The 19,007-nt window shown below is 42.5% G+C and overlaps 1 protein-coding gene across 5 annotated transcripts in view; it reads right to left on the bottom strand.

Moving 5' to 3' along the window:
- The window catches only part of mafb (MAF bZIP transcription factor b), a 63,712-nt gene extending 49,287 nt beyond the window's left edge, over positions 1 to 14,425 (bottom strand). For 2 of the 5 annotated variants that reach the window (XR_014123124.1, XR_014123125.1), the window contains exons 1-3: positions 13,022 to 14,425; positions 5,944 to 5,989; positions 5,373 to 5,436 (exon numbers count right to left, since the gene is read on the bottom strand). Coding sequence is in view for 3 of the 5 variants with exons in the window: in XM_027001038.3 (XP_026856839.2) it covers positions 5,409 to 5,436; positions 13,022 to 13,995 (1,002 nt within the window). In the remaining 2 variants the exon portion in view is untranslated. The remainder of the gene's footprint in view (positions 1 to 5,372; positions 5,437 to 5,943; positions 5,990 to 13,021) is intronic. The other 3 variants (XM_027001038.3, XM_081712105.1, XM_081712104.1) reach the window with 2 other exon arrangements.
- Positions 14,426 to 19,007: the final 4,582 nt, after the last annotated feature.

The raw sequence follows: 19,007 nt of genomic DNA on the forward strand, positions 1-19,007 counted from the left end.
AAGAGAATGTTCTATATTTCCTACTTATTGAGCAAGTGGCCCCTTGTTTGTGGCATGACTGAAATGTCGGGGTGGCGGGGAGAGGGGCAAGGTAGCTGTGCGTGAGACCCAGACTGAAGGCTTATCCTGACGTCCCCCGCGTGTGCTCGCTTGGTCAACACCGATAGTGGAGTCCACGGTGCACACCGGTCCTCGCAACCCGGCAGCGCTGTGTGTTTAGGCCCCGGCACTTCACGCTACATGACCCTCTACATTCCACTGCAGGAAAACGATATACTTTAGGTAACGTGCAAAAGATCACTGTAGGTCTGAAGTGAGCGTTCGTAATACGGACAATAATGTTATCATTTTGGAAGTAAAGAAAATGTGTGTACTTGTGACGTTTTGTAGAGGAAGCATTTAATCATTTATTTTGAAGTGGCTTTATTCTATTCATATTATCTAAGTTTTAGAAAATATATACGATATAATATTTACTCAATCAGTAATATTTATGTCTTTCTGCTTGCTTTCCAGTTATTTTTCAACACCTGGTTATGACAGCTGCCTGCTCTGCTGAGTCTGTGTTGTTTATATTTCACTCCGCTCTTCTGTGGAAGCGCATGGAAACAGGGATCATCTCATTTGTTTTTTAGTTTATCAATTACAATGACACAATAGTCCAGTCGCTCCCAGCTGCTCCCAGCTGTGACGGCTGGACAAGACCCAGCACCAAAACAAGACTCCACTTTCCTATTAAAGTGTTAATTCAGTTTTTTTTTTCAATTTTGAATTCAAATTATGCAAATCTTGTGTGTATATTTGTGTTTATATATGATGCACATACAATGATTATGTGAACCTGTGTGTGGGTGTGTGTGCGCGTGTGTGTGTGTGTGCGTGCGTTTGTGCATGCATGTGTGTGCGTGCGTGTGCGTGCGTGTGCGTGTTTGTGCGTGCGTGCATGTGTGTGTGTGTGCGTGCGTGCGTGCGATGTGCATGCATGTGTTTGTGCATTTGTGTGTATGCGTGTGTGTGTGTGCGTGCGTGCGTGCGCGTGCATGTGTGTGTGTGCGTGTGTGTGTGCATGTGTGTATGTGTGTGTGTGTGTGCATATGTGCGTGTGTGTGTATGTGCATGCATGTGTGTGTGTGTGTGCGTGCGTGTGCGCATGTGCGTGTATGTGCATGCATGTGTGTGTGTGTGCATGCGTGTGTGTGCGTGCGTGTGTGTGCGTGCGTGCGTGTGCGTGCGTGCATGTGTGTGTGCATGCGTGCATGTGTACGTGCGTGTGTACGTGCGTGTGCGTGCGTGTGCGTGCGTGTGTGCGTGCGTGCGTGTGTGCATGCGTGCATGCGTGCATGTGTGCATGCGTGCGTGCGTGCGTGTGTGTGCGTGTGCACGTGTGTGTGTGTGCGTGCGTTCGTGTGTGTGTGTGCACATGTGCACGTATGTGTGTGCGTGTATGTGCGTGCGTGTGTGTGTGTGTGCGTGCGTGTGCGTGTGCATGTGTGCGTGCGTGTGTGTGTGTGTCCGTGTGTGTGCATGTGTGTGTGCGTGTGTGCGTGCGTGCGTGCGTGTGTGTGTGTGCGTGTGTATGGATGTGCATGTAAAAGTGCGTACAAGGTGCATGTGTGCTTATAGGTTGCTGGGACTGTGTCTGTCTTGTGCTTCCATGCATTTTTTTTCTCTTTTGTTTTTGTTTGTGCACGGTTATGCCTGCATGCGTGTTCACGTGTGTGCAAATGCATCAGATGCTCCTGTCTCTTACAAAATGAACCTTATCACAACCCAGAACAGAAAGGCATGCCGAGCTCTCCCAAACCAAACATGTAAAAGAATGGGCTGCCCGTCTGTCAACAAACAGGCCGTGTGTGCGTGTGTGCAGGAGCAGCACATAATGGACCTGCAGCACACGCCTGAGTCCTCTTATCCCCTTATTTATTTATTTCTGTTAGTTAGTTCCTGCAGAGCACGCAAAATTAATGTCAGCCAGCAGAAAATAGACATAGAAACCTAAAATTCAGCACTTTCTGGCCAGAGAAGTTATTTATCAAGCTAACAAGGGGGGAAGAGGCACCCTGTTCCTCTAGCCCTGCCTGGGAAATATGTGCCATTACATTTCCAGCTTTGGGTCTTGCATGCGGGAGAATAAAAGTGAGAGAATAACGGTGTCAGGAAGAGAGAGACAGAGAGAGACAGGGAGAGACAGAGAGAGAGAGAGAGAAAGGGAGGGATGGAGGGATGCTGGAGAGAGGCTGTCCCCGTCTCAGACGCATTCGTGGCTGGTGGGGCGAGACACGGGTGAAGTGGTTGTGGGGGTGTGCCCCTCCTCCGTGCGCCTGCCCCCGAGGCTGTGTGAGAATCCAGGACGCGCACAGGGGCACGGGCACTAACATGGATCTGTAGAATACAGTCGCCCCAGACGTGTCTGGAAGCCCAGGACGAGGCCATGCTAGACTGGGGACACATCACTAGGTGGAAATGGCTTACAGTAAATATGGGTCTTACTGTCACAGAGACAAACAGGAGGTTTTGTTTTTGTTTTGTTTTTCTGGGGCAGATTTAGTTCGTTTACAGTCCTGTTTATAAGAATTCCTGCGGGTTTTCTGCAAGCTTTGCATCTTTTATGGTCATCTAGCGTGCATTTGACTGCTCTGTGAATATTGGTTCAGTTATGTTGACTCCTCTATAAGGGGCTCTGTGGGTGAATGGGTGGGGCATTGTGAATGGGTGGGGCTCTGGATGGGTGGGGCTCTGTGGATGGGTGTGGCTCTGCAGGAGGGTGGGCAGGCAGGATTATACATATTTTATGCATGAATTTGTTTAATGAGATATTAACAAAAGCAAAATATATACTTAGTTTAACCTAAAGTGAAATAATATTTAAATTTAATCATTTTAGATAAACTTTAGAGAAAAAAGAGACACAAGTGTGTTAATGGTAATGAGAGTGACCAACAACTTGATGAGAATTTCAGAGGTATTTATACAAAAACCTGTGGGTTGTTTAAGAGCAATTTGTAAATGGTCAAAAGTTGATGTTAACTGGGAAACTCCCAGTACTGTCTGTGGCTTTCCTGTCATGTGAGTGTGCTTTTTACAAGCAAGTGGTTACTGTGTGTGTGTGTGTGTGTGTGTGTGTGTGTGTGTGTGTGTGTGTGTGTGTGTGTGTGTGTGTGTGTGTGTGTGTGTGTGGTCATGTGCATGTGTGTGTGGGTATCTGTGCATGTTTGTGTGTTTGTGCAAGTGTATGTTCGTGTGTGAGCATGTGGGGGTGCGTGCATGCGTGGGCATCTGTGTATGTTTGTGTGTGTGTGTGTATGTGTGTGTGCGTGCGCGTGCATGTGTCAGCATGCCAGGCTGATCTGGGTCACAGGCTGAGGGGGGATAAGGCCATTACATATGGTACTGAGGTACCGAGGTACCGAGGTATATTTATACCGTCATGGGGAGAGCATGGTGTCTTCAGGAGCTAGCCGCTAAACATAGCCCTGCTCCCTCCTGTCTTTGGTTACGCCTCACACCTCTCGCACATACAAACACACACATGCACAGTGGGTGCGACTCCGCGGGAAAGCGAGCGCAAGCGTGACTGTGTGCGCTCTCTTTATGAGAGAGCCCGAGAAAACTAGCGGTGGAGGAGAAGCTCCTCAGAGCTAAAGGTGAAGTGTGCATGCCGCGGGACCGCAGGTAGAGACGCCCTCCTGGCCGCCGGATCGGAGGCGGGCAGGAACACGACGGCTCGCAAAAACGTCGCACTTCCCGACGCCAAATGGCGCACACCTTATTTTTAGAATCCGACCATTCTAAAACATGGAACTTACAAATTCTGTATTTTAGAATGGGCAAGCCAGAGTCCTGACCTCAGACCCGCTGAAACAGGTGTTGGAGCAAAACATCTCCAAACTGAAAGTGCCTGAAGTGAAGCAGTGTGGAACAGGGGAAGCATTCTGCAGCTGCGCCACAAAGCTGATTTGGTTGATGCTACTGCCAATAAACCACCTAAATCTGAAAGTTCACATTCTTTTTGATCATTTGTTCAATTAAGTTGTGTATGGTGTTTATTAAATATGTTTGTTTATCATTAAGATGACGATGAAGATCAAGTCGCAATTTAAAGCCATTCACACAGAAATCCGACTCATTCCAAAGGATTCAGGAATGTTTTTTGATGATATACTAAATGACAGATAAAGTCATGCCGCACTACCGCACTAACCAAACCACGCGCGTTCCCTGCTCTCCACATTCTCCCCCTCACAGACTTCAGACATGCCCACTAACACACACACACAGCTCCTTCACTGGCCCTCCCAGTGTGCCCTCTGTGGATGAGCTCAGCGCTGTCCCGGAGTTACCGTAGGTAAAAGTGCTGTTGTATGCAGGAGTTTGAGCTCAGAGTGCCCAGTAATGTCCTATCGTATTCAGCCTCTAGTCACACCCAGAGAACATGAGCACAGCACTGTCACACATACACACACACACATGCCTATGTCTTTCACAATCCATATATGTATATTTCTAGTAGTTCTACCAAACTGCATACTATAACAAACTGCAAATGGATTTCAGACATCCTAGACCGTGTCCTGTTGGTGTGTGTTAGTGCCGGACTGCAGCGCGCACGCGTTAAAGTGCTACGCACATCTACACACATTGCCTCTGATCCCGAGCATTGACCACCCAGTGTTTATATAAAGGCAGGCCTTCGATCCCGAGAGCGAGGCCAAGGTCAGGTCCTGTTTCAGGTTCCATGAGGGCGGGAGTGAGACCACCTCCCCTCCCTGCCGTACCATCCGCACCCACCGGAGGAATGACCCCCAGGTCAGCGTCAAACACACCTTCCCCTCCCCATCATATCCAAATGCCGGCCAGCTGCCAGTGGTCACGCTGGGAGTTTGTGTCCATAGAAGTGCAAAGCATGCGCTGGGAATTCCGCTGCTGGGACAGCACGACGCTCTTTCGGAGGCGTAGCAGGGACGCTAGTGAGCAGGAAGACTCCAGGCTGCAGCCAAGAGCCCGACTAGCGCGGGTCAAATCCTCCGCATGCATACATGTGTGCGTTCACACTTGGCTCACGTGACAAATTAGAGCAGGAAAGAATGTCAGCGGTATGAAATCATGCAATGTTTGTACAGTTCAGGAATCGATGTCTAGGTGTGGGAAAAAAAACTGATTTATTCATTTTGGGAGTTTTTGACTATGTACTCAGAATTCTCTGATTTATTCATTAATTTTTTAATTTAAGGGATTCTGAATAAGAACATTACCAGCAAGATGATAGAATGAAAATGGTAAGTCGCTTGTATAATGTTTCTAGAACATTTGACAGCCTTTCTGAGTGTAACGTGTGAATACAGGAGATACTATAGAAAATGTTCTGCTCCTACCTCAGACTGCAGGGGCCAAAAGCAAGGGTCATCATATCACAGGTGGAGAAATTTTCTCGAAGACCTGTCATTGTAGAAAGAGAAGAAGAAAGAATAAAACATAAATAAGGATGCAAAACTATTTGCATCCTACAATATAAAATGGAATATTTAAATGTTCCACTTAGACACTGATTGTGGTATATGAAATAAAATTAGTAATTAAAAACACTTAACTTTTTTTTTAATTCACACACACACACACACACACACACATGCACAACTGCAAACTTTTGAACCTTGAATTTCGAAACAACATATAGGAACCATGCAGCTCAACCCAATGGCATTGCAGGAACAGGAACATGTGTTTTTAAAACTCTCAGGGGTTTAAGCCATTTAATGTTTGCATTTTCTGCATCCGTAGGGAAGCAGCACTAGTTTAGATTCACAGAGGCCTGTGTCTATCACGCGGCCGAGGGAAGGAAGAATGTTGCACAGATCACACTCCACAGTTCCAGGCCTGTGTTAGTAACATTTGCAATCATGCTCGCACTCACTGTGTTGGAAAAACATGCCCCTTTACACTGACCTGACATCAGTTTTCAAGACTCAGACCAAGGCTAATGTTCTAAGATCTGTATGGGAGAAGTGTCATGTCATTCATAACATGGATTCACCAGGTCACTCTGATCTTGTGGGGTGCTTTGGCATGGTTTAGGTTTAACAAGAAATGTCCTCCTTGTGAAGAAGAACAAAAGTAAAATGTTAACACTAATATTTCACCTCTGGCTGAAAAACACACACAGAGCTGTTTTGAAAGTAAACCAGACCATCAGAAGGAAATTTTGAATAAACATAAATCAGTTTGTCTCCGTGGTTTGCTTGTCACACTAAACCAGCTGATTAAAAAAAAAAAAATACAGTCAAAAATAAAGACATTGAATATATCTTAAAGATTTTTACAGATTGATTTCTCATGTGTGTTTAGCATTTGTAGGATCCTTATAGAATTCTAAATTATAGATGCAAAAATAGTGGCATTGCTGGCTAACAACCACATACAAACAGGTCAATCTAATATGTTTCTGGTCAGCAGGTGCCAGAGTGCAGGGTAAGAGAGCATTATGGAGATGAGAGAAGCTCCAAGCTGCCACAGCTTACACATTCCCCTCACCGTTCTGCTCTGTGCCACAGGGCGTGAGATCACCCGCGCGGGTCAACACCCTACCCTGGCTCGCAGGGAGACCAAAGAGCGGAGAGGCAGAGAGAAGGAGAAAGAAAAGGAGAGACTTGGAAAGTGTTGTTGCTGTGAGGTCACCTTGCTTGGTTCAGAGATCAATGTCTCTTTGACTGGCTGGCTAAAGGGAAGATGGTGGAGAGTGAGCAGAACAAAGCGAAAGCGGTAGAGATACCGTTCCAGTAAATCACCTCGCTGGATTCATTGAGATGCAGGTATAACGCAGACTGGGCACTCAGCCAACTCTTACAGTGCAAATCTCACACGTGCACAAACACACACACACACACACACACACACACACACACACACACGTACCTACAGTCACTGTCCACTGCGTTGTGAAGAATTGCTATAGTTCTCCGTTTTTTTCTCCATGGATATTTCTAAACTTTGTATAACTCTCATCTTTCATCCCACTTCTGTATATTTGACTATACTGATCATTTTTTAGATTTTGATCAATAATTCAGCATTTTCATTGGTCAGTGGCGCATTCTAAGCATGCAGCACTGTAGTACTAATGCCATGCATGAATGTTCAAAGCAAACACACCCATCAGCTGGCACACACCAATATTCTGCAGACACGCAATGCGCACACACAATGCACGACACACACACACACACACACCCCACCAGTCCCTGTAGCGAAACGAACTCCTGCCTGAAACACACATCTTCAGGATATAAACACGACACCCTTAAAATACTGCAGCAGGCCTCTGTGCTGGGCGAGAGGAAAAAGTTAAATTATTAGCTTTTCAAATAAATGCCCTATAATTCAGCAGAGCGGCGCATGGACTGGGTGGGGGAGGAGCAGGGTTGGGCAGCGAGCATGTCAGTGCATGATGGACACGCCGCCATGGTGATGTAAACCCTTTGCCATTAAATCACTTTAAATGGAAATGTTTAGTGGCGGAGATGCAGATGAAGCGCAGGCCGTGGAGATTGTTTCTCCACTTCCCAGGCATCGCAGCCGAGGCTACACGCCCCACCCCACCCCACCCCACCCGCTGCGGGGACCGAGGACGTGGCAATGTGTTGGGGGTGTGGGAGCTCCGTTACCCCCTCTTCGTCTCTCAGGACGCGGCACGGCCAGAGTTCTCCTCCGAGGAGATCATTCCCAAGCAAAGTGCGGTGGGAGGAATAAGAGTCCGTCCTCTAACTGTATGGATTATATTTCCAAAAAGCATGACATGATACAGGCAGGTGATCAGTGTTAAAATAAACCAAACCTGATGGCGAGAAGCAGATGTTTGTAAATAAACAAAAACAACAACAACAACAAAATGCATTCTGTAGAGTGCCCTGTCTGCCAAGTACTGTGTGGTAGGATATCATTGTTTTATATATGACACTGGGATCTAATTCATGGTCTAAAGAGCTCTTTTCTTGGGAGACAAAGAGAAACAGACCTTCCAATCATTGATTCCAACACAAGCCCTTGCTGATATGATTACAGATAATATCCTTAACTTAATGCATGTAGATGATTCAAATGCCAATATACATGAGTTCAATTGTGATTTCTCATTGGTGGCCTTTAATGCAAAAGACCGATACAGTGACAGAAGACAACTATATTATCAGTATTAACCTAATCATAGCTGCCCCTGACCAATGATCAGGGCACATATGGTGTCAATATTTCAGTTGTGATTGAATTAACCAGAATACAATCTCGAGAGTATGCAATTTACAGCAGATGTGTGTGTGTGTGTGTGTGTGTGTGTGTGTGTGTGTGTGTGTGTGTGTGTGTGTGTGTGTGTGTGTGTGTGTGTGTGTGTATTTGATCTGTAAAGATTAATATATGATATCTGCATTGCTAATTATAGAGATGAAATTTAGTGTTGAATGTTTTATTTGGATGTAGTGTTTGGTGTTGAATGTTTTATTTGGATGTAGTGTTCAGTGTTGAATGTTTTATTTGGATGTAGTGTTTGGTGTTGAATGTTTTATTTGGATCTAGTGTTCAGTGTTGAATGTTTTATTTGGATCTAGTGTTCAGTGTTGAATGTTTTATTTGGATGTAGTGTTTGGTGTTGAATGTCTTATTTGGATGTAGTGTTTGGTGTTGAATATTTTATTTGGATCTAGTGTTCAGTGTTGAATGTTTTATTTGGATGTAGTGTTTGGTGTTGAATGTTTTATTTGGATGTAGTGTTTGGTGTTGAATATTTTATTTGGATCTAGTGTTCAGTGTTGAATGTTTTATTTGGATGTAGTGTTTGGTGTTGAATGTTTTATTTGGATGTAGTGTTTGGTGTTGAATATTTTATTTGGATCTAGTGTTCAGTGTTGAATGTTTTATTTGGATGTAGTGTTTGGTGTTGAATGTTTTATTTGGATGTAGTGTTTGGTGTTGAATGTTTTATTTGGATGTAGTGTTTGGTGTTGAATGTTTTATTTGGATGTAGTGTTTGGTGTGGTAAAATAATTCTGGTTCACATAAAAGAAGTAAACATAAGAGTATTGTGGCCAATATAATGAAATTACTGGAGTGTTTGTGAGAGAAAGGCGATGTATTTCACTCTCACACATCACCCTCTACATTATACACAGTTACATCCTACTATAAATTACCAAAGGTGTCATAAATGGACTGCATCCCCTAAAAATATCAGAGGAATATGCTCCTGTGACCGCCTTTGATGTTCATTAACATGTGCACTGGCTTTCGTCAGCTAGCACACCAATACTCGATACATTTCTAATCCATGCAACTGAACAGTAATTCTCAGAGTTGAACGTGATAATGTCACAATAAAGTGAGTGTAAAACACTGTCGTCTTGCACTAGTGTAGCTGACAAAAAGGTGCTGTGTGAGACAGCAGTGTTGGCCAGCAGGAAGACGCGCAGACTTCGTGTCCATGACACAACACTCCTGTGATTAAACAGCAGTGCATATTGACCCCATCAGGTAGAAAAGCCATAAATTACAGCATACAAGCCTACTCAAAGGCAGCCTATGCCCAGCTGTGGAGGATAGACAATAATACATCATTTTAAAGGAGCAAAAACAAGTTTCTTCTCTGCTATTAATCACGCAGGAAATCACTGCATTTTCCACAGGGTGGACTACAACCTCCACACACAAAGGCCACTAACATACAGCTAAGAGTTGGACTCTGTAACACAGGGAGCTTTAAGTGATTTGTTCTATACTTAGTACTACCCCACTCTGTACTGCAAACACTGTGTATACTGATCAAAGAACTGGTGTCTGAGGGAGAGAGAGAGAGAGAGAGAGAGAGAGAGAGAGAGAGAGAGAGAGATGTGGGTGTGGGTGTATGTTTGTGCTGTAAATCCCTTTAGCCAGCTAATGGAGGATACTTTTATAGCTCTGTTATGTTCCATCATAATCAGTCTAACAATAAGCAAAAGCAAAAATTAAATATGTCAGATTTTTATTTAAAGAACTCGGCATCGCAAATGCTTGGAAAATACAGAATGTAAAAATAATTAGTTTTTTTCTTTTTAATTTTTGTATTTCTTTTATTGACTCTTGTCATTTAATTAACAAACGTTGACATGTATAGCTGAATGTTGATAAAATGAACGAAAATTAAAATATTTTATAGTACAAATTTAAGTGTACAGTATTATTGATTACTATCACATTGTAGTTTACATTGTGGATTTACATTGTAAACTGACTGGTCGAAGGTCTCATGAAAAAAGCGAACCAGCCATTAACATCCGGCATTCAAGTTATTTAGGTCACTTGCAAATTATAGTAATTACTAACTAATGCAGCTTCTTTTTTAAAATAATAAATGACGAACAGGCTATCGATTATCATTAACAGACAGATCTACATTAATGAACCACGATACCTAAATAAATTAAATTAAATTAAATACACTTCTCGTCGTTTTCAAAGATAAAATCAAATAGGCCCAAGTCACGCTTTTTCGTAACACAAAAGTCATGTTTCATCTCAGAACATATTCAGATCTGATAATAATACATTGTGGGGCTCTTTATCGCTCCTCAATTTAGTGTCGCGAAAATATTACGAGGTTGTTCGTTTATACTTAATAAAACATAGATTAACGAAACTTACTTCGGCATTAAAACCGCCAATAATAGTCAGTTTGGAATAGACTCCAATATTCAACAAGTTTGAGACTACTTTCTGAATGAATTATTAACTGCAGAGAGCGAAGGTCAGCCGAAAAGGCTGTCCAGTCCACTCATTTCAGTTCGACGGGTAAATCAACGGGTCGTACCCATCTACAGGAAAACTTAATACCATCATCCCAATTCACATTAAACGGCATATAATGCAACACATTCACGGGCCTATAATGTATAACATTCTATTCACAAGTGACAATACTCCTCGATAATACGTATTTCAACTAAATAAAATTCATATTTGTGCGACATGGTGAGATTTGAGGGCCATATATGTGATCATTTGTTAACAATTTACGAAACATACCTTACGGGATGACCGTAAAGAATATCCCCTAACCAAAAGCACATTTACTTGTTTGCGCATTAATATGAAAGGAACATTTCAGCATAATGTGTCTGATTAGAGAGGCAAATGGAGTTCTGGCGCAAAACTGACGTGCGGCAACAAGTGAGTGCATTAGCCAAGTCCTCAAAACAGCTCAGTTTTCAAAAATCAAACGGGTAGGAAATCGGATACCTTTCAAAAAATCTATTCGAACATTTAAAATCATTAGTTTTAGTTTGTGGAGGCCCTTCAATGTTTTTTCACCTTGAATGCTGAAATAGACTACAACAGCCGGTTTTGAGGCGAGAGGTGATATTAGATGGTCTTTAGAAAACGTAAAGAAATAATAAGAAAATGTACAGGAATACAACAAGAGAACAGAAACACCCGTTTTCATCATTACAAATTTATTGTTGGACTATGGCGACGTTCGGGTTTAAAGGCTACAGTCAGCACTTGTCAGGGCAGGCAACACGAAATATACAGGCTACTGGTTGAGTAAATGCGCATTAAACATCGTTTGAAAATAGTCTATATCCTGTCGTGCGGGTATTCATATAACCTTGAATCGTTAGAATTCCCCACTATTAACAATATTAATCTCGGTCCGTATGCCTTCTAACACAAGTCAAACTTATAGTGCAATGCAGTAATATTTCGTAATATTTCCACACTCCCCGTCAGTGGAAGACATTTGTTTAAGATACAAGCCGCAAATTCTGAGGTACATTTCTGGAAACGCTACTTAAGTACATACCAAAATGAACTTTGCAGTACCTAGGCAACATCCCTCTCTTCAGTGATATAAAGTTAGAAAAACAGCTTTCAATTAACTTTACAGTGAGATTTACCACATGTAACTAATGCTAATTTAGCATATTGCATATCACAACCTGTATCATTTTTAACACACTGAAAAACCGTTTCACACATTTTAGTCACAGAATAAAATAACTGTTTGCTGAAATGTCGCAGTAGTTTGAGCAACTTTTCTTCATCCCACAGAAGTCTAAGCATCGACTATAAATATATTTTCCCCTTTACGAAACAAATTCGTCGGACAAATTTCACATGGTCTAATGCGTAAGAATGACAAGTGGTCGCTGCAAGGCAGACAGCGTGGACAAGTTCATGTAGGGGGGGGGGGGGGGGGCATGTCACTTTTTTGCCGAAAAATTCCAAAAAAGTGGGCAGAGCAAACGATGAAGAATGAATGTGATGCTGAAACAATCCAAAAGAGTTCATTCAACGGCAATGAGAAGGGAAAATGCCAACTACCAACATGACCAGCATGAGGGAGCGGTTACATGGGCGACGTCGCCTCTTTACAATGTACGTTAATGGCCTACAGAATTAAATGCATTTTTACAAGACATTACGACTGGAGAAAGGCGTAAAATCTCACAAGCTAAACCAAACAGAACTAAACCCGGTAGGCGTTTTATGTACTCAGAACTCACTCAGTTTTGTTTTAATATAAACGTGGTTTCCAGATAAAGTTTAACGCGTACATGAGTCAAAAATGTCCGTGTCACTAAAATATCTTTGTCACCTGAATCTTACAAAAATCCTAACCGCATATAGCATCCTACGTAACTCGGGACAGAACACCATATACTAAAAATATCAAATTATAGTGGGTATAGGCTATCACATCGTACAGTTTAAGCAAACATATAAGACATAAGTCGACAATGAAAAACCGTGATCAAAAACAGGAGAACCCATGGAAATATGAAATTTGATTCATCTGTTAAATTACTATTAATCTCGATGACCCCATTCTCCGGATCATGAAAACATAAAACGCAAAAGATATGAGAGAAAACTAAATGTCACTTGTCAAATGTGACTTTGCCTAATACCACATATTCCAACAAAAATGATCATAAATCGCGTGAAAAACTTTATTTGTGTTTCACCGGTTGAAATCTTGCTCTATTAAGTGCCAAAAACTCACATGAAAAACTCCGGGGAGGAAGGGTTGTTGTCACTGCTGGATCCGTTTTCTCTGAAGCCATTACTGATGAGCTTCTCGTATTTTTCTTTGTACGCGTCCCTCTCCCGGACCAGCCTGGAGATCTCCTGTTTGAGGTGATCCACTTGCTGCATGAGCTGGGTCTTCTCCCCTTCCAGCACGTGCCGCTGCTGAACCCGCTTGAAGCGGCAGGACTGGGCATAGCCTCTGTTTTTGAGGGTCCTCCTCTTCTGTTTGAGCCGGATCACCTCTTCTTTGCTGACCCCCCGTAACTGCCGATTGAGCTCTCGCACCGACATGGTCACCAACTGTTCGTCCGAAAATCGTTCGTCCAGGCGCGTATGTTGGTGGTTTCCTCCCGAAGTGCCGTTTGTCGGGACCCCAGGCGCTGGGTGATGTCCTGCAGCGTGGTGGTGATGGTGGTGATGGTGGTGGTGGTGAGGACCCCCGTTCTGCGCTGCAGCAGCCGCGATAACTGCGGAGACAACGGCGGCTGCTGATCCCATCTCCTCCCCGGCCATGCTGCCTCCTGCCCCGGCTGCGCCGGTAAATTGTTGCCCTCTAGCATAGCCATCGAAGGTCTGAAGCTGGTGACTACTGTTGATCAGCGCCTCCACGGCGTCCTCGGGGCTGAAACCCAAAGCCTCCGGGTTCAGCTGCTGTTGGTAACCGGTCATCCAGTAGAAATCCTCCAAATGTGCCTTCTGTTCACTCCCGGAGCCCGGACTAGGCGCCGAGAAGCTTGGAGAAGGAGGAACCGAGCTGCAAGGCGTGCTCATCGGTGTGGAAGACAGGGATCCCCCGGCGATCGGGCGGGTGCACTGGCTGATGCTGCGATCGGGCTCCACCGGCTCCTTTTTCACTTCAAACTTCATCAGATCGAAGTCATTAACATATTCCATGGCCAGGGGACTGGTGGGCAGGTCGGAGTTGCTCATTGCCAGTTCTGATGCCATCCTTTTGCTGTTGACAGTCCTCCAAAGGGGGTGAAGAGCGGCTGTCAAACTGGTCGGGTTCGAGACAGTGTGAGCCAGCTTGATTTCTTTATTTAATTCTTCGAAAACAAGAAAAAGCGTCGGCTTTTGCGGCGTGGATTTATTTTATAAATTAACAGCCCGCTTTTTTTCGCCTCTCACAGACGTGGCACAGACGCATTAGAGCAGCGCACTCGTCTCTCCCGTTCCTCTCTTTGCATGCGAATGTCGGCGCGTCTGAATTTGAAACATTTAACACTTCATGGCTTCTTTTTTTCCTACAATAGCCTAAAACTGAGGAGGTTAACGTGCATGTGACTGACAAATTGTTGCTTTGCTGGAAAAAAAAGAAGACTGCGGGCTTGTAGAGTTTTTAAAGGATCACCCGGCAGACGAGTATAAAAGCATTGCTGAGTTTTATAGCTGCCCTGACGTCAGGTTTGAAATAGGAAATTGACTCGGAATCGTAGCCAATAGGCTTGCTCAATCTGAGAGCTAATTTACATACTAGAGAAGAAACAAAGTTTTCTGAACTGATAACCTGACTGATAACCGAGCTCCGATTCTTAACTCGTTTACCACAAATAAGCGAGCTATTGCACGTTTTCTTCAAGAAATATAAAATATTGACTCTACGTTTTTAGGTTAATTAATCGGGTGACAGTCAATTTTATGTAACAGTTTGCATACGCTTTTAGAGTAAATACGTTGACAAATTGAGGTGGTGTAGACTGAAGTACCGCATTAAACGCATACAGTCGAGGTCATGGTTCGTGTTTTTATTGTATATGACTTGTTATACACTTAGTCCTTTAACGGCATGCCAAAATCTGTTAAACAAAAATGTTTCCGTTGAATGTTACCAATGAATGTATCTGTAAATTATCGTTGTATTCTAACCCTTTATCATACGTGAGAGAAAATGTATAGGCTATACATGATTTATAAACTACTTAGGCTACGTGAACCCATATTATACCAGAGACTCGAAATGAGGCCTTTTGATGATACATACAACCTTAAGAAATGGTAAAATAAGACAAAACACAAAAAAAAAACAAAAAACATTGCCATTAAACTATGAGGAGCTGTCAATTTTGTCAGACAAAACGTGGACAGAGCTCCAGCTTGCCGGGCGCTTTGCAGTCTGAAAACACAACAGTGCCACCTTTCGGAGCAAGTACAAACTACCGCTGGAACGGTTGCCTATTTGTCAGTTTATTCATTTAGATTCATATATGTAAATTTTGTCATCTTGGGAAAATAGTTTAATTTAAGTCCATACATAAGCTATATGCACATAAGATGACATACGTTATAATAGGCTATCAAACTCACAAAACATATAAGCACGTATCACATCATATAAAGGTTATTTCCTTTCTGTAAACTCATGTCAAGTACCGGATACGTCTGATTCAGAGTCGTGTGCAGACTTAGGTCGTATAGTTTTTCATCGATTGTAGACACCATTGGCTTAATAAAGCTGGATATTTATATACCATAACAACAGGGTCCAAAGCTATTTATTATAGCAGGATTATTTTTGCGACGAAAATGAATGAGGCAGCCATTACGCATGCGTACACCAACAACGTTTATATATATATATATATATATATATATATATATATATATATATATATATATATATATATATATATATGTGTGTGTGTGTGTGTGTGTGTGTGTGTGTGTGTGTGTGTGTGTGTGTGTGTGGCGAACATACAGAATAACGAATATCAAATTCTCACTTAAAGCGGTGGTTTGCGACAATCAAGACAATAAAGTCGCCTGTTCTCTTTTGAGACGCTGAAATACAGCGGGGAAGCCACACAAACTACCAAGCTGCCAATCTTAGAATAAGAACAGATCCATTCCCACAGAAGCACATGGACGTAAACCTTCTCTTGGTTTCAGTGACTGTTCTTGAGCACCTACACTTGGAGAATAAATATATTATTTCACTAATTAGATCACAAACTGAAGCCCGCCGAGGCCTTTCAGGAGCTCGGAATAAATATTGAATTTGTGTCCCACCTGACTGCATAAGGACCCAGTCGTCCAGAGGAATACCGGGAGGCACAAAAATATCGAATATATATAGAAACCTTTTGCGGGATGTTTTTGCAGCAGCTACTTTTCGTGTAGAAAGTCACGGTAAGGCCTAATGTAACAGCCAGCAGGTTCCTTGCACTTTTCTTTTGCTCGCTATTCGTTCAGTGTCAGTGTTTTACAAGATTCAACGGGCTGTTGTGCAACATGGACGCTCCTAAGTCTTAAACATCAAGCTGACTTTTATAACGGTACATTCTGGTTACAATTATAAAGCCACCACACCGGAGGTTTTGATCTCATATACATTTTAACATATGGGCATTTTATTCTGTAAACAGCTGTCGCGATTTAACTACACGGTATCAACACATGAAGTGAAAAGACGTTTAAATAATGTAATAGCGATTCTGTGTTTTTGTGTTGGTACACAGAGAGCTGGTTGAACTCTCTGTTGTGACTCTGGCTGCTCCTGGTGGGCGCACGTCAGTATTTACTTGCTGTCAAACTGAATTTACTGGGCTGGGGTTCTCTCGGCATAGGGCGAGGAGCCCTGGACAAATGCATCACCGACGGACCTGTGGTTAAATGGTTAAATATGTTGTGTATGGCACCTTCACCGAGTTTTATTTAGAGAAACACCACGCCGGCAACAAAGGCTGCGGACTCATTATTGATCTGGGGGTAAAGAACAGAGGAACCAAGCACTAAGAGATGTTTTCTGGTCATAGTCAAGGAATGCAAATGCTCTGTAATAATTGTATTGCATTACTGCAGTATTGTGTACAGCTGCTTCAGTTAGTTCCCACTAGCTGAAATTCAGTTGTATATTGTGATGTTAATTTCATGATTGTTGTCACACTTTGATCATAACTACATTTGGCCTCATGGGTCTCACACAATACATAACAAGTTTACCATGCCTTCTAATGTCTGTAAGGCAGACAGAAGTTCATCAGTCTATAATACTACAATTAAAGTTCTGACTTAGGAGACAGAGAGATAAAGTGAACAAATTAGAGAAAGACAGATAAATAAAGACTCAGAAAGAGATGGAGAAAGAGAGGCAAACTTCAAAAGCACTATATTCTACATTTTCACCAGCTTCATGGGTTCATGTGAGCACATTAGCAAGGCCTTTGTTAATGAGAGATGTTATGACTTTTGTGATATCAACCCCCTGAGAATATTGATGAATATTGTTTAAAAATAAGCAGTCTCAGAGGCCTACCACATGATGTGCCATTTGTCCGTATATATGTTTAATTATTACGTCCATTACTGTCTTCCCCCATTGCTATGACCAATGGATCAGCCAACATACTGAGACCACTGTTTGTTTACAGTAAGGTAGCTAGCACACAGATGCCAACAGTCTGTCAGACGTGTCAAATTTTCCCATTGTTTATTACAGTTGATGTTTGCAGGCACACCAGAAATAAACAGAACCCTTATGTTTAATCCCAGTTGAAATCAAAAGTAATTTTCACTTATTTACACATATTTTAAGTCAGTTTAGAATCCGTTTACATAGGGTGGGTGCTGTACCATGTAACATGGCTGACCTGATTCAGAGGACAGCATGAAATAAAGCAGGTAATGACCAGGTGCTGGGACAAGTTTGCTATGATCATGCCGTCCCTTAGAATCCATTAGCATTGATGAGCGCAGTGTAAACCTGGTCCATCGAACTTTAATAAAGCTGTTAAATGAAAAGAAATCCACCGTTACTGGGATTATGAGCATAATCATTCATTATACAATCCCAATGGGTGGCTAGCTTAATATTCATTTGGAGCCCCTATTTAATGCAGTATATTAAATCCCGAGCTTAGTCCAAATGAACAAGATGATTTCAATGCACTCATTTGAGCAACATTTAATTATCGGCTACAGAAAATGAAATGTTTCTCCAAAGGTTTTTTAACTAAGTGTTGTATCTCTTTGTAATAGAATGAAAAAAAAAGCATAAAAAGCTATTACAAGGTTGAACATAAAGGCAGTTTAACGGGGTTCTTTCTGTGAAATGTTTTATGAATGAAATAAAAAATGCATATTAAGATAATAAGCTTCCACTTCATAGAAACAAAGTGTGGTAATTGAGCATCGGCTTCCTCATTTCAGAGTCAATATTCCTCCTTCACCATCTGGATTTTAATATGGCTCCAATTTCATCCACAGACGCATTTATCTTCACATATCCACTCGTCTCTGTCTCCATCTCTCCCTCTCTCCTTTCCACTCTTCTCATCCCTCTCTCCATGAACATTTTACTACTCATCTATTTATTACACAAAGACTAGAGGAGGGATGAATGACTTATGGTCACACCCAGTATCTGTCTGAATGCGCGCATGTGTGTGTGCGCGCATGCGCGCACGTGCTTACGCGTGTGCGCGTGCGTGTGCATGTGTGTGCGTGTGAATGTGCACGTGTGTGCTGTAATGCTACTTTCATTAGAAAAAATGCTTCACTATCCATCCCTGAGGTTTCTGATTTCTCCTTAAAGTCTAAGAGTACTGAACTATGTTCTTCATTGGTTAGGGTTATGCTGAATGTTTTTAAGCAAATCTTAAAGTCAACTGAGGGCTTATACAACAGATGCTTCATAAAACATTGTTAAACATTTCAGCATAGCTCATTTTAAGGTTTTTTACCTTTCCACGGGGAGTCCAAAAACACACGCTACTGTACGTGAGGTAATGTGACATAACGTCTCTGTATTACCATACACAGAAACCCTCAGCTAAACAGTGCTGTCAGTTTCTCCATCTCATAGCCTAGTGAAACACCATCTCACTGTGTTCATTTATTTGGACCCTCTATTCTTGTGGAATTACACTGTAGTATTGTGTGACTAAGCCAAATGTCTCAAATTGTCTGTTGCAGTTAAGCTGGTGTGCTGTCCATCATCTTCCATTCCCCGTTTATGAGAAAAA

The sequence above is a fragment of the Electrophorus electricus genome, chromosome 4 (genome assembly GCF_041902795.1).
Source record: "Electrophorus electricus isolate QZ-2024a chromosome 4, ASM4190279v1, whole genome shotgun sequence".
In the NCBI taxonomy this organism is placed as follows: domain Eukaryota; kingdom Metazoa; phylum Chordata; class Actinopteri; order Gymnotiformes; family Gymnotidae; genus Electrophorus; species Electrophorus electricus.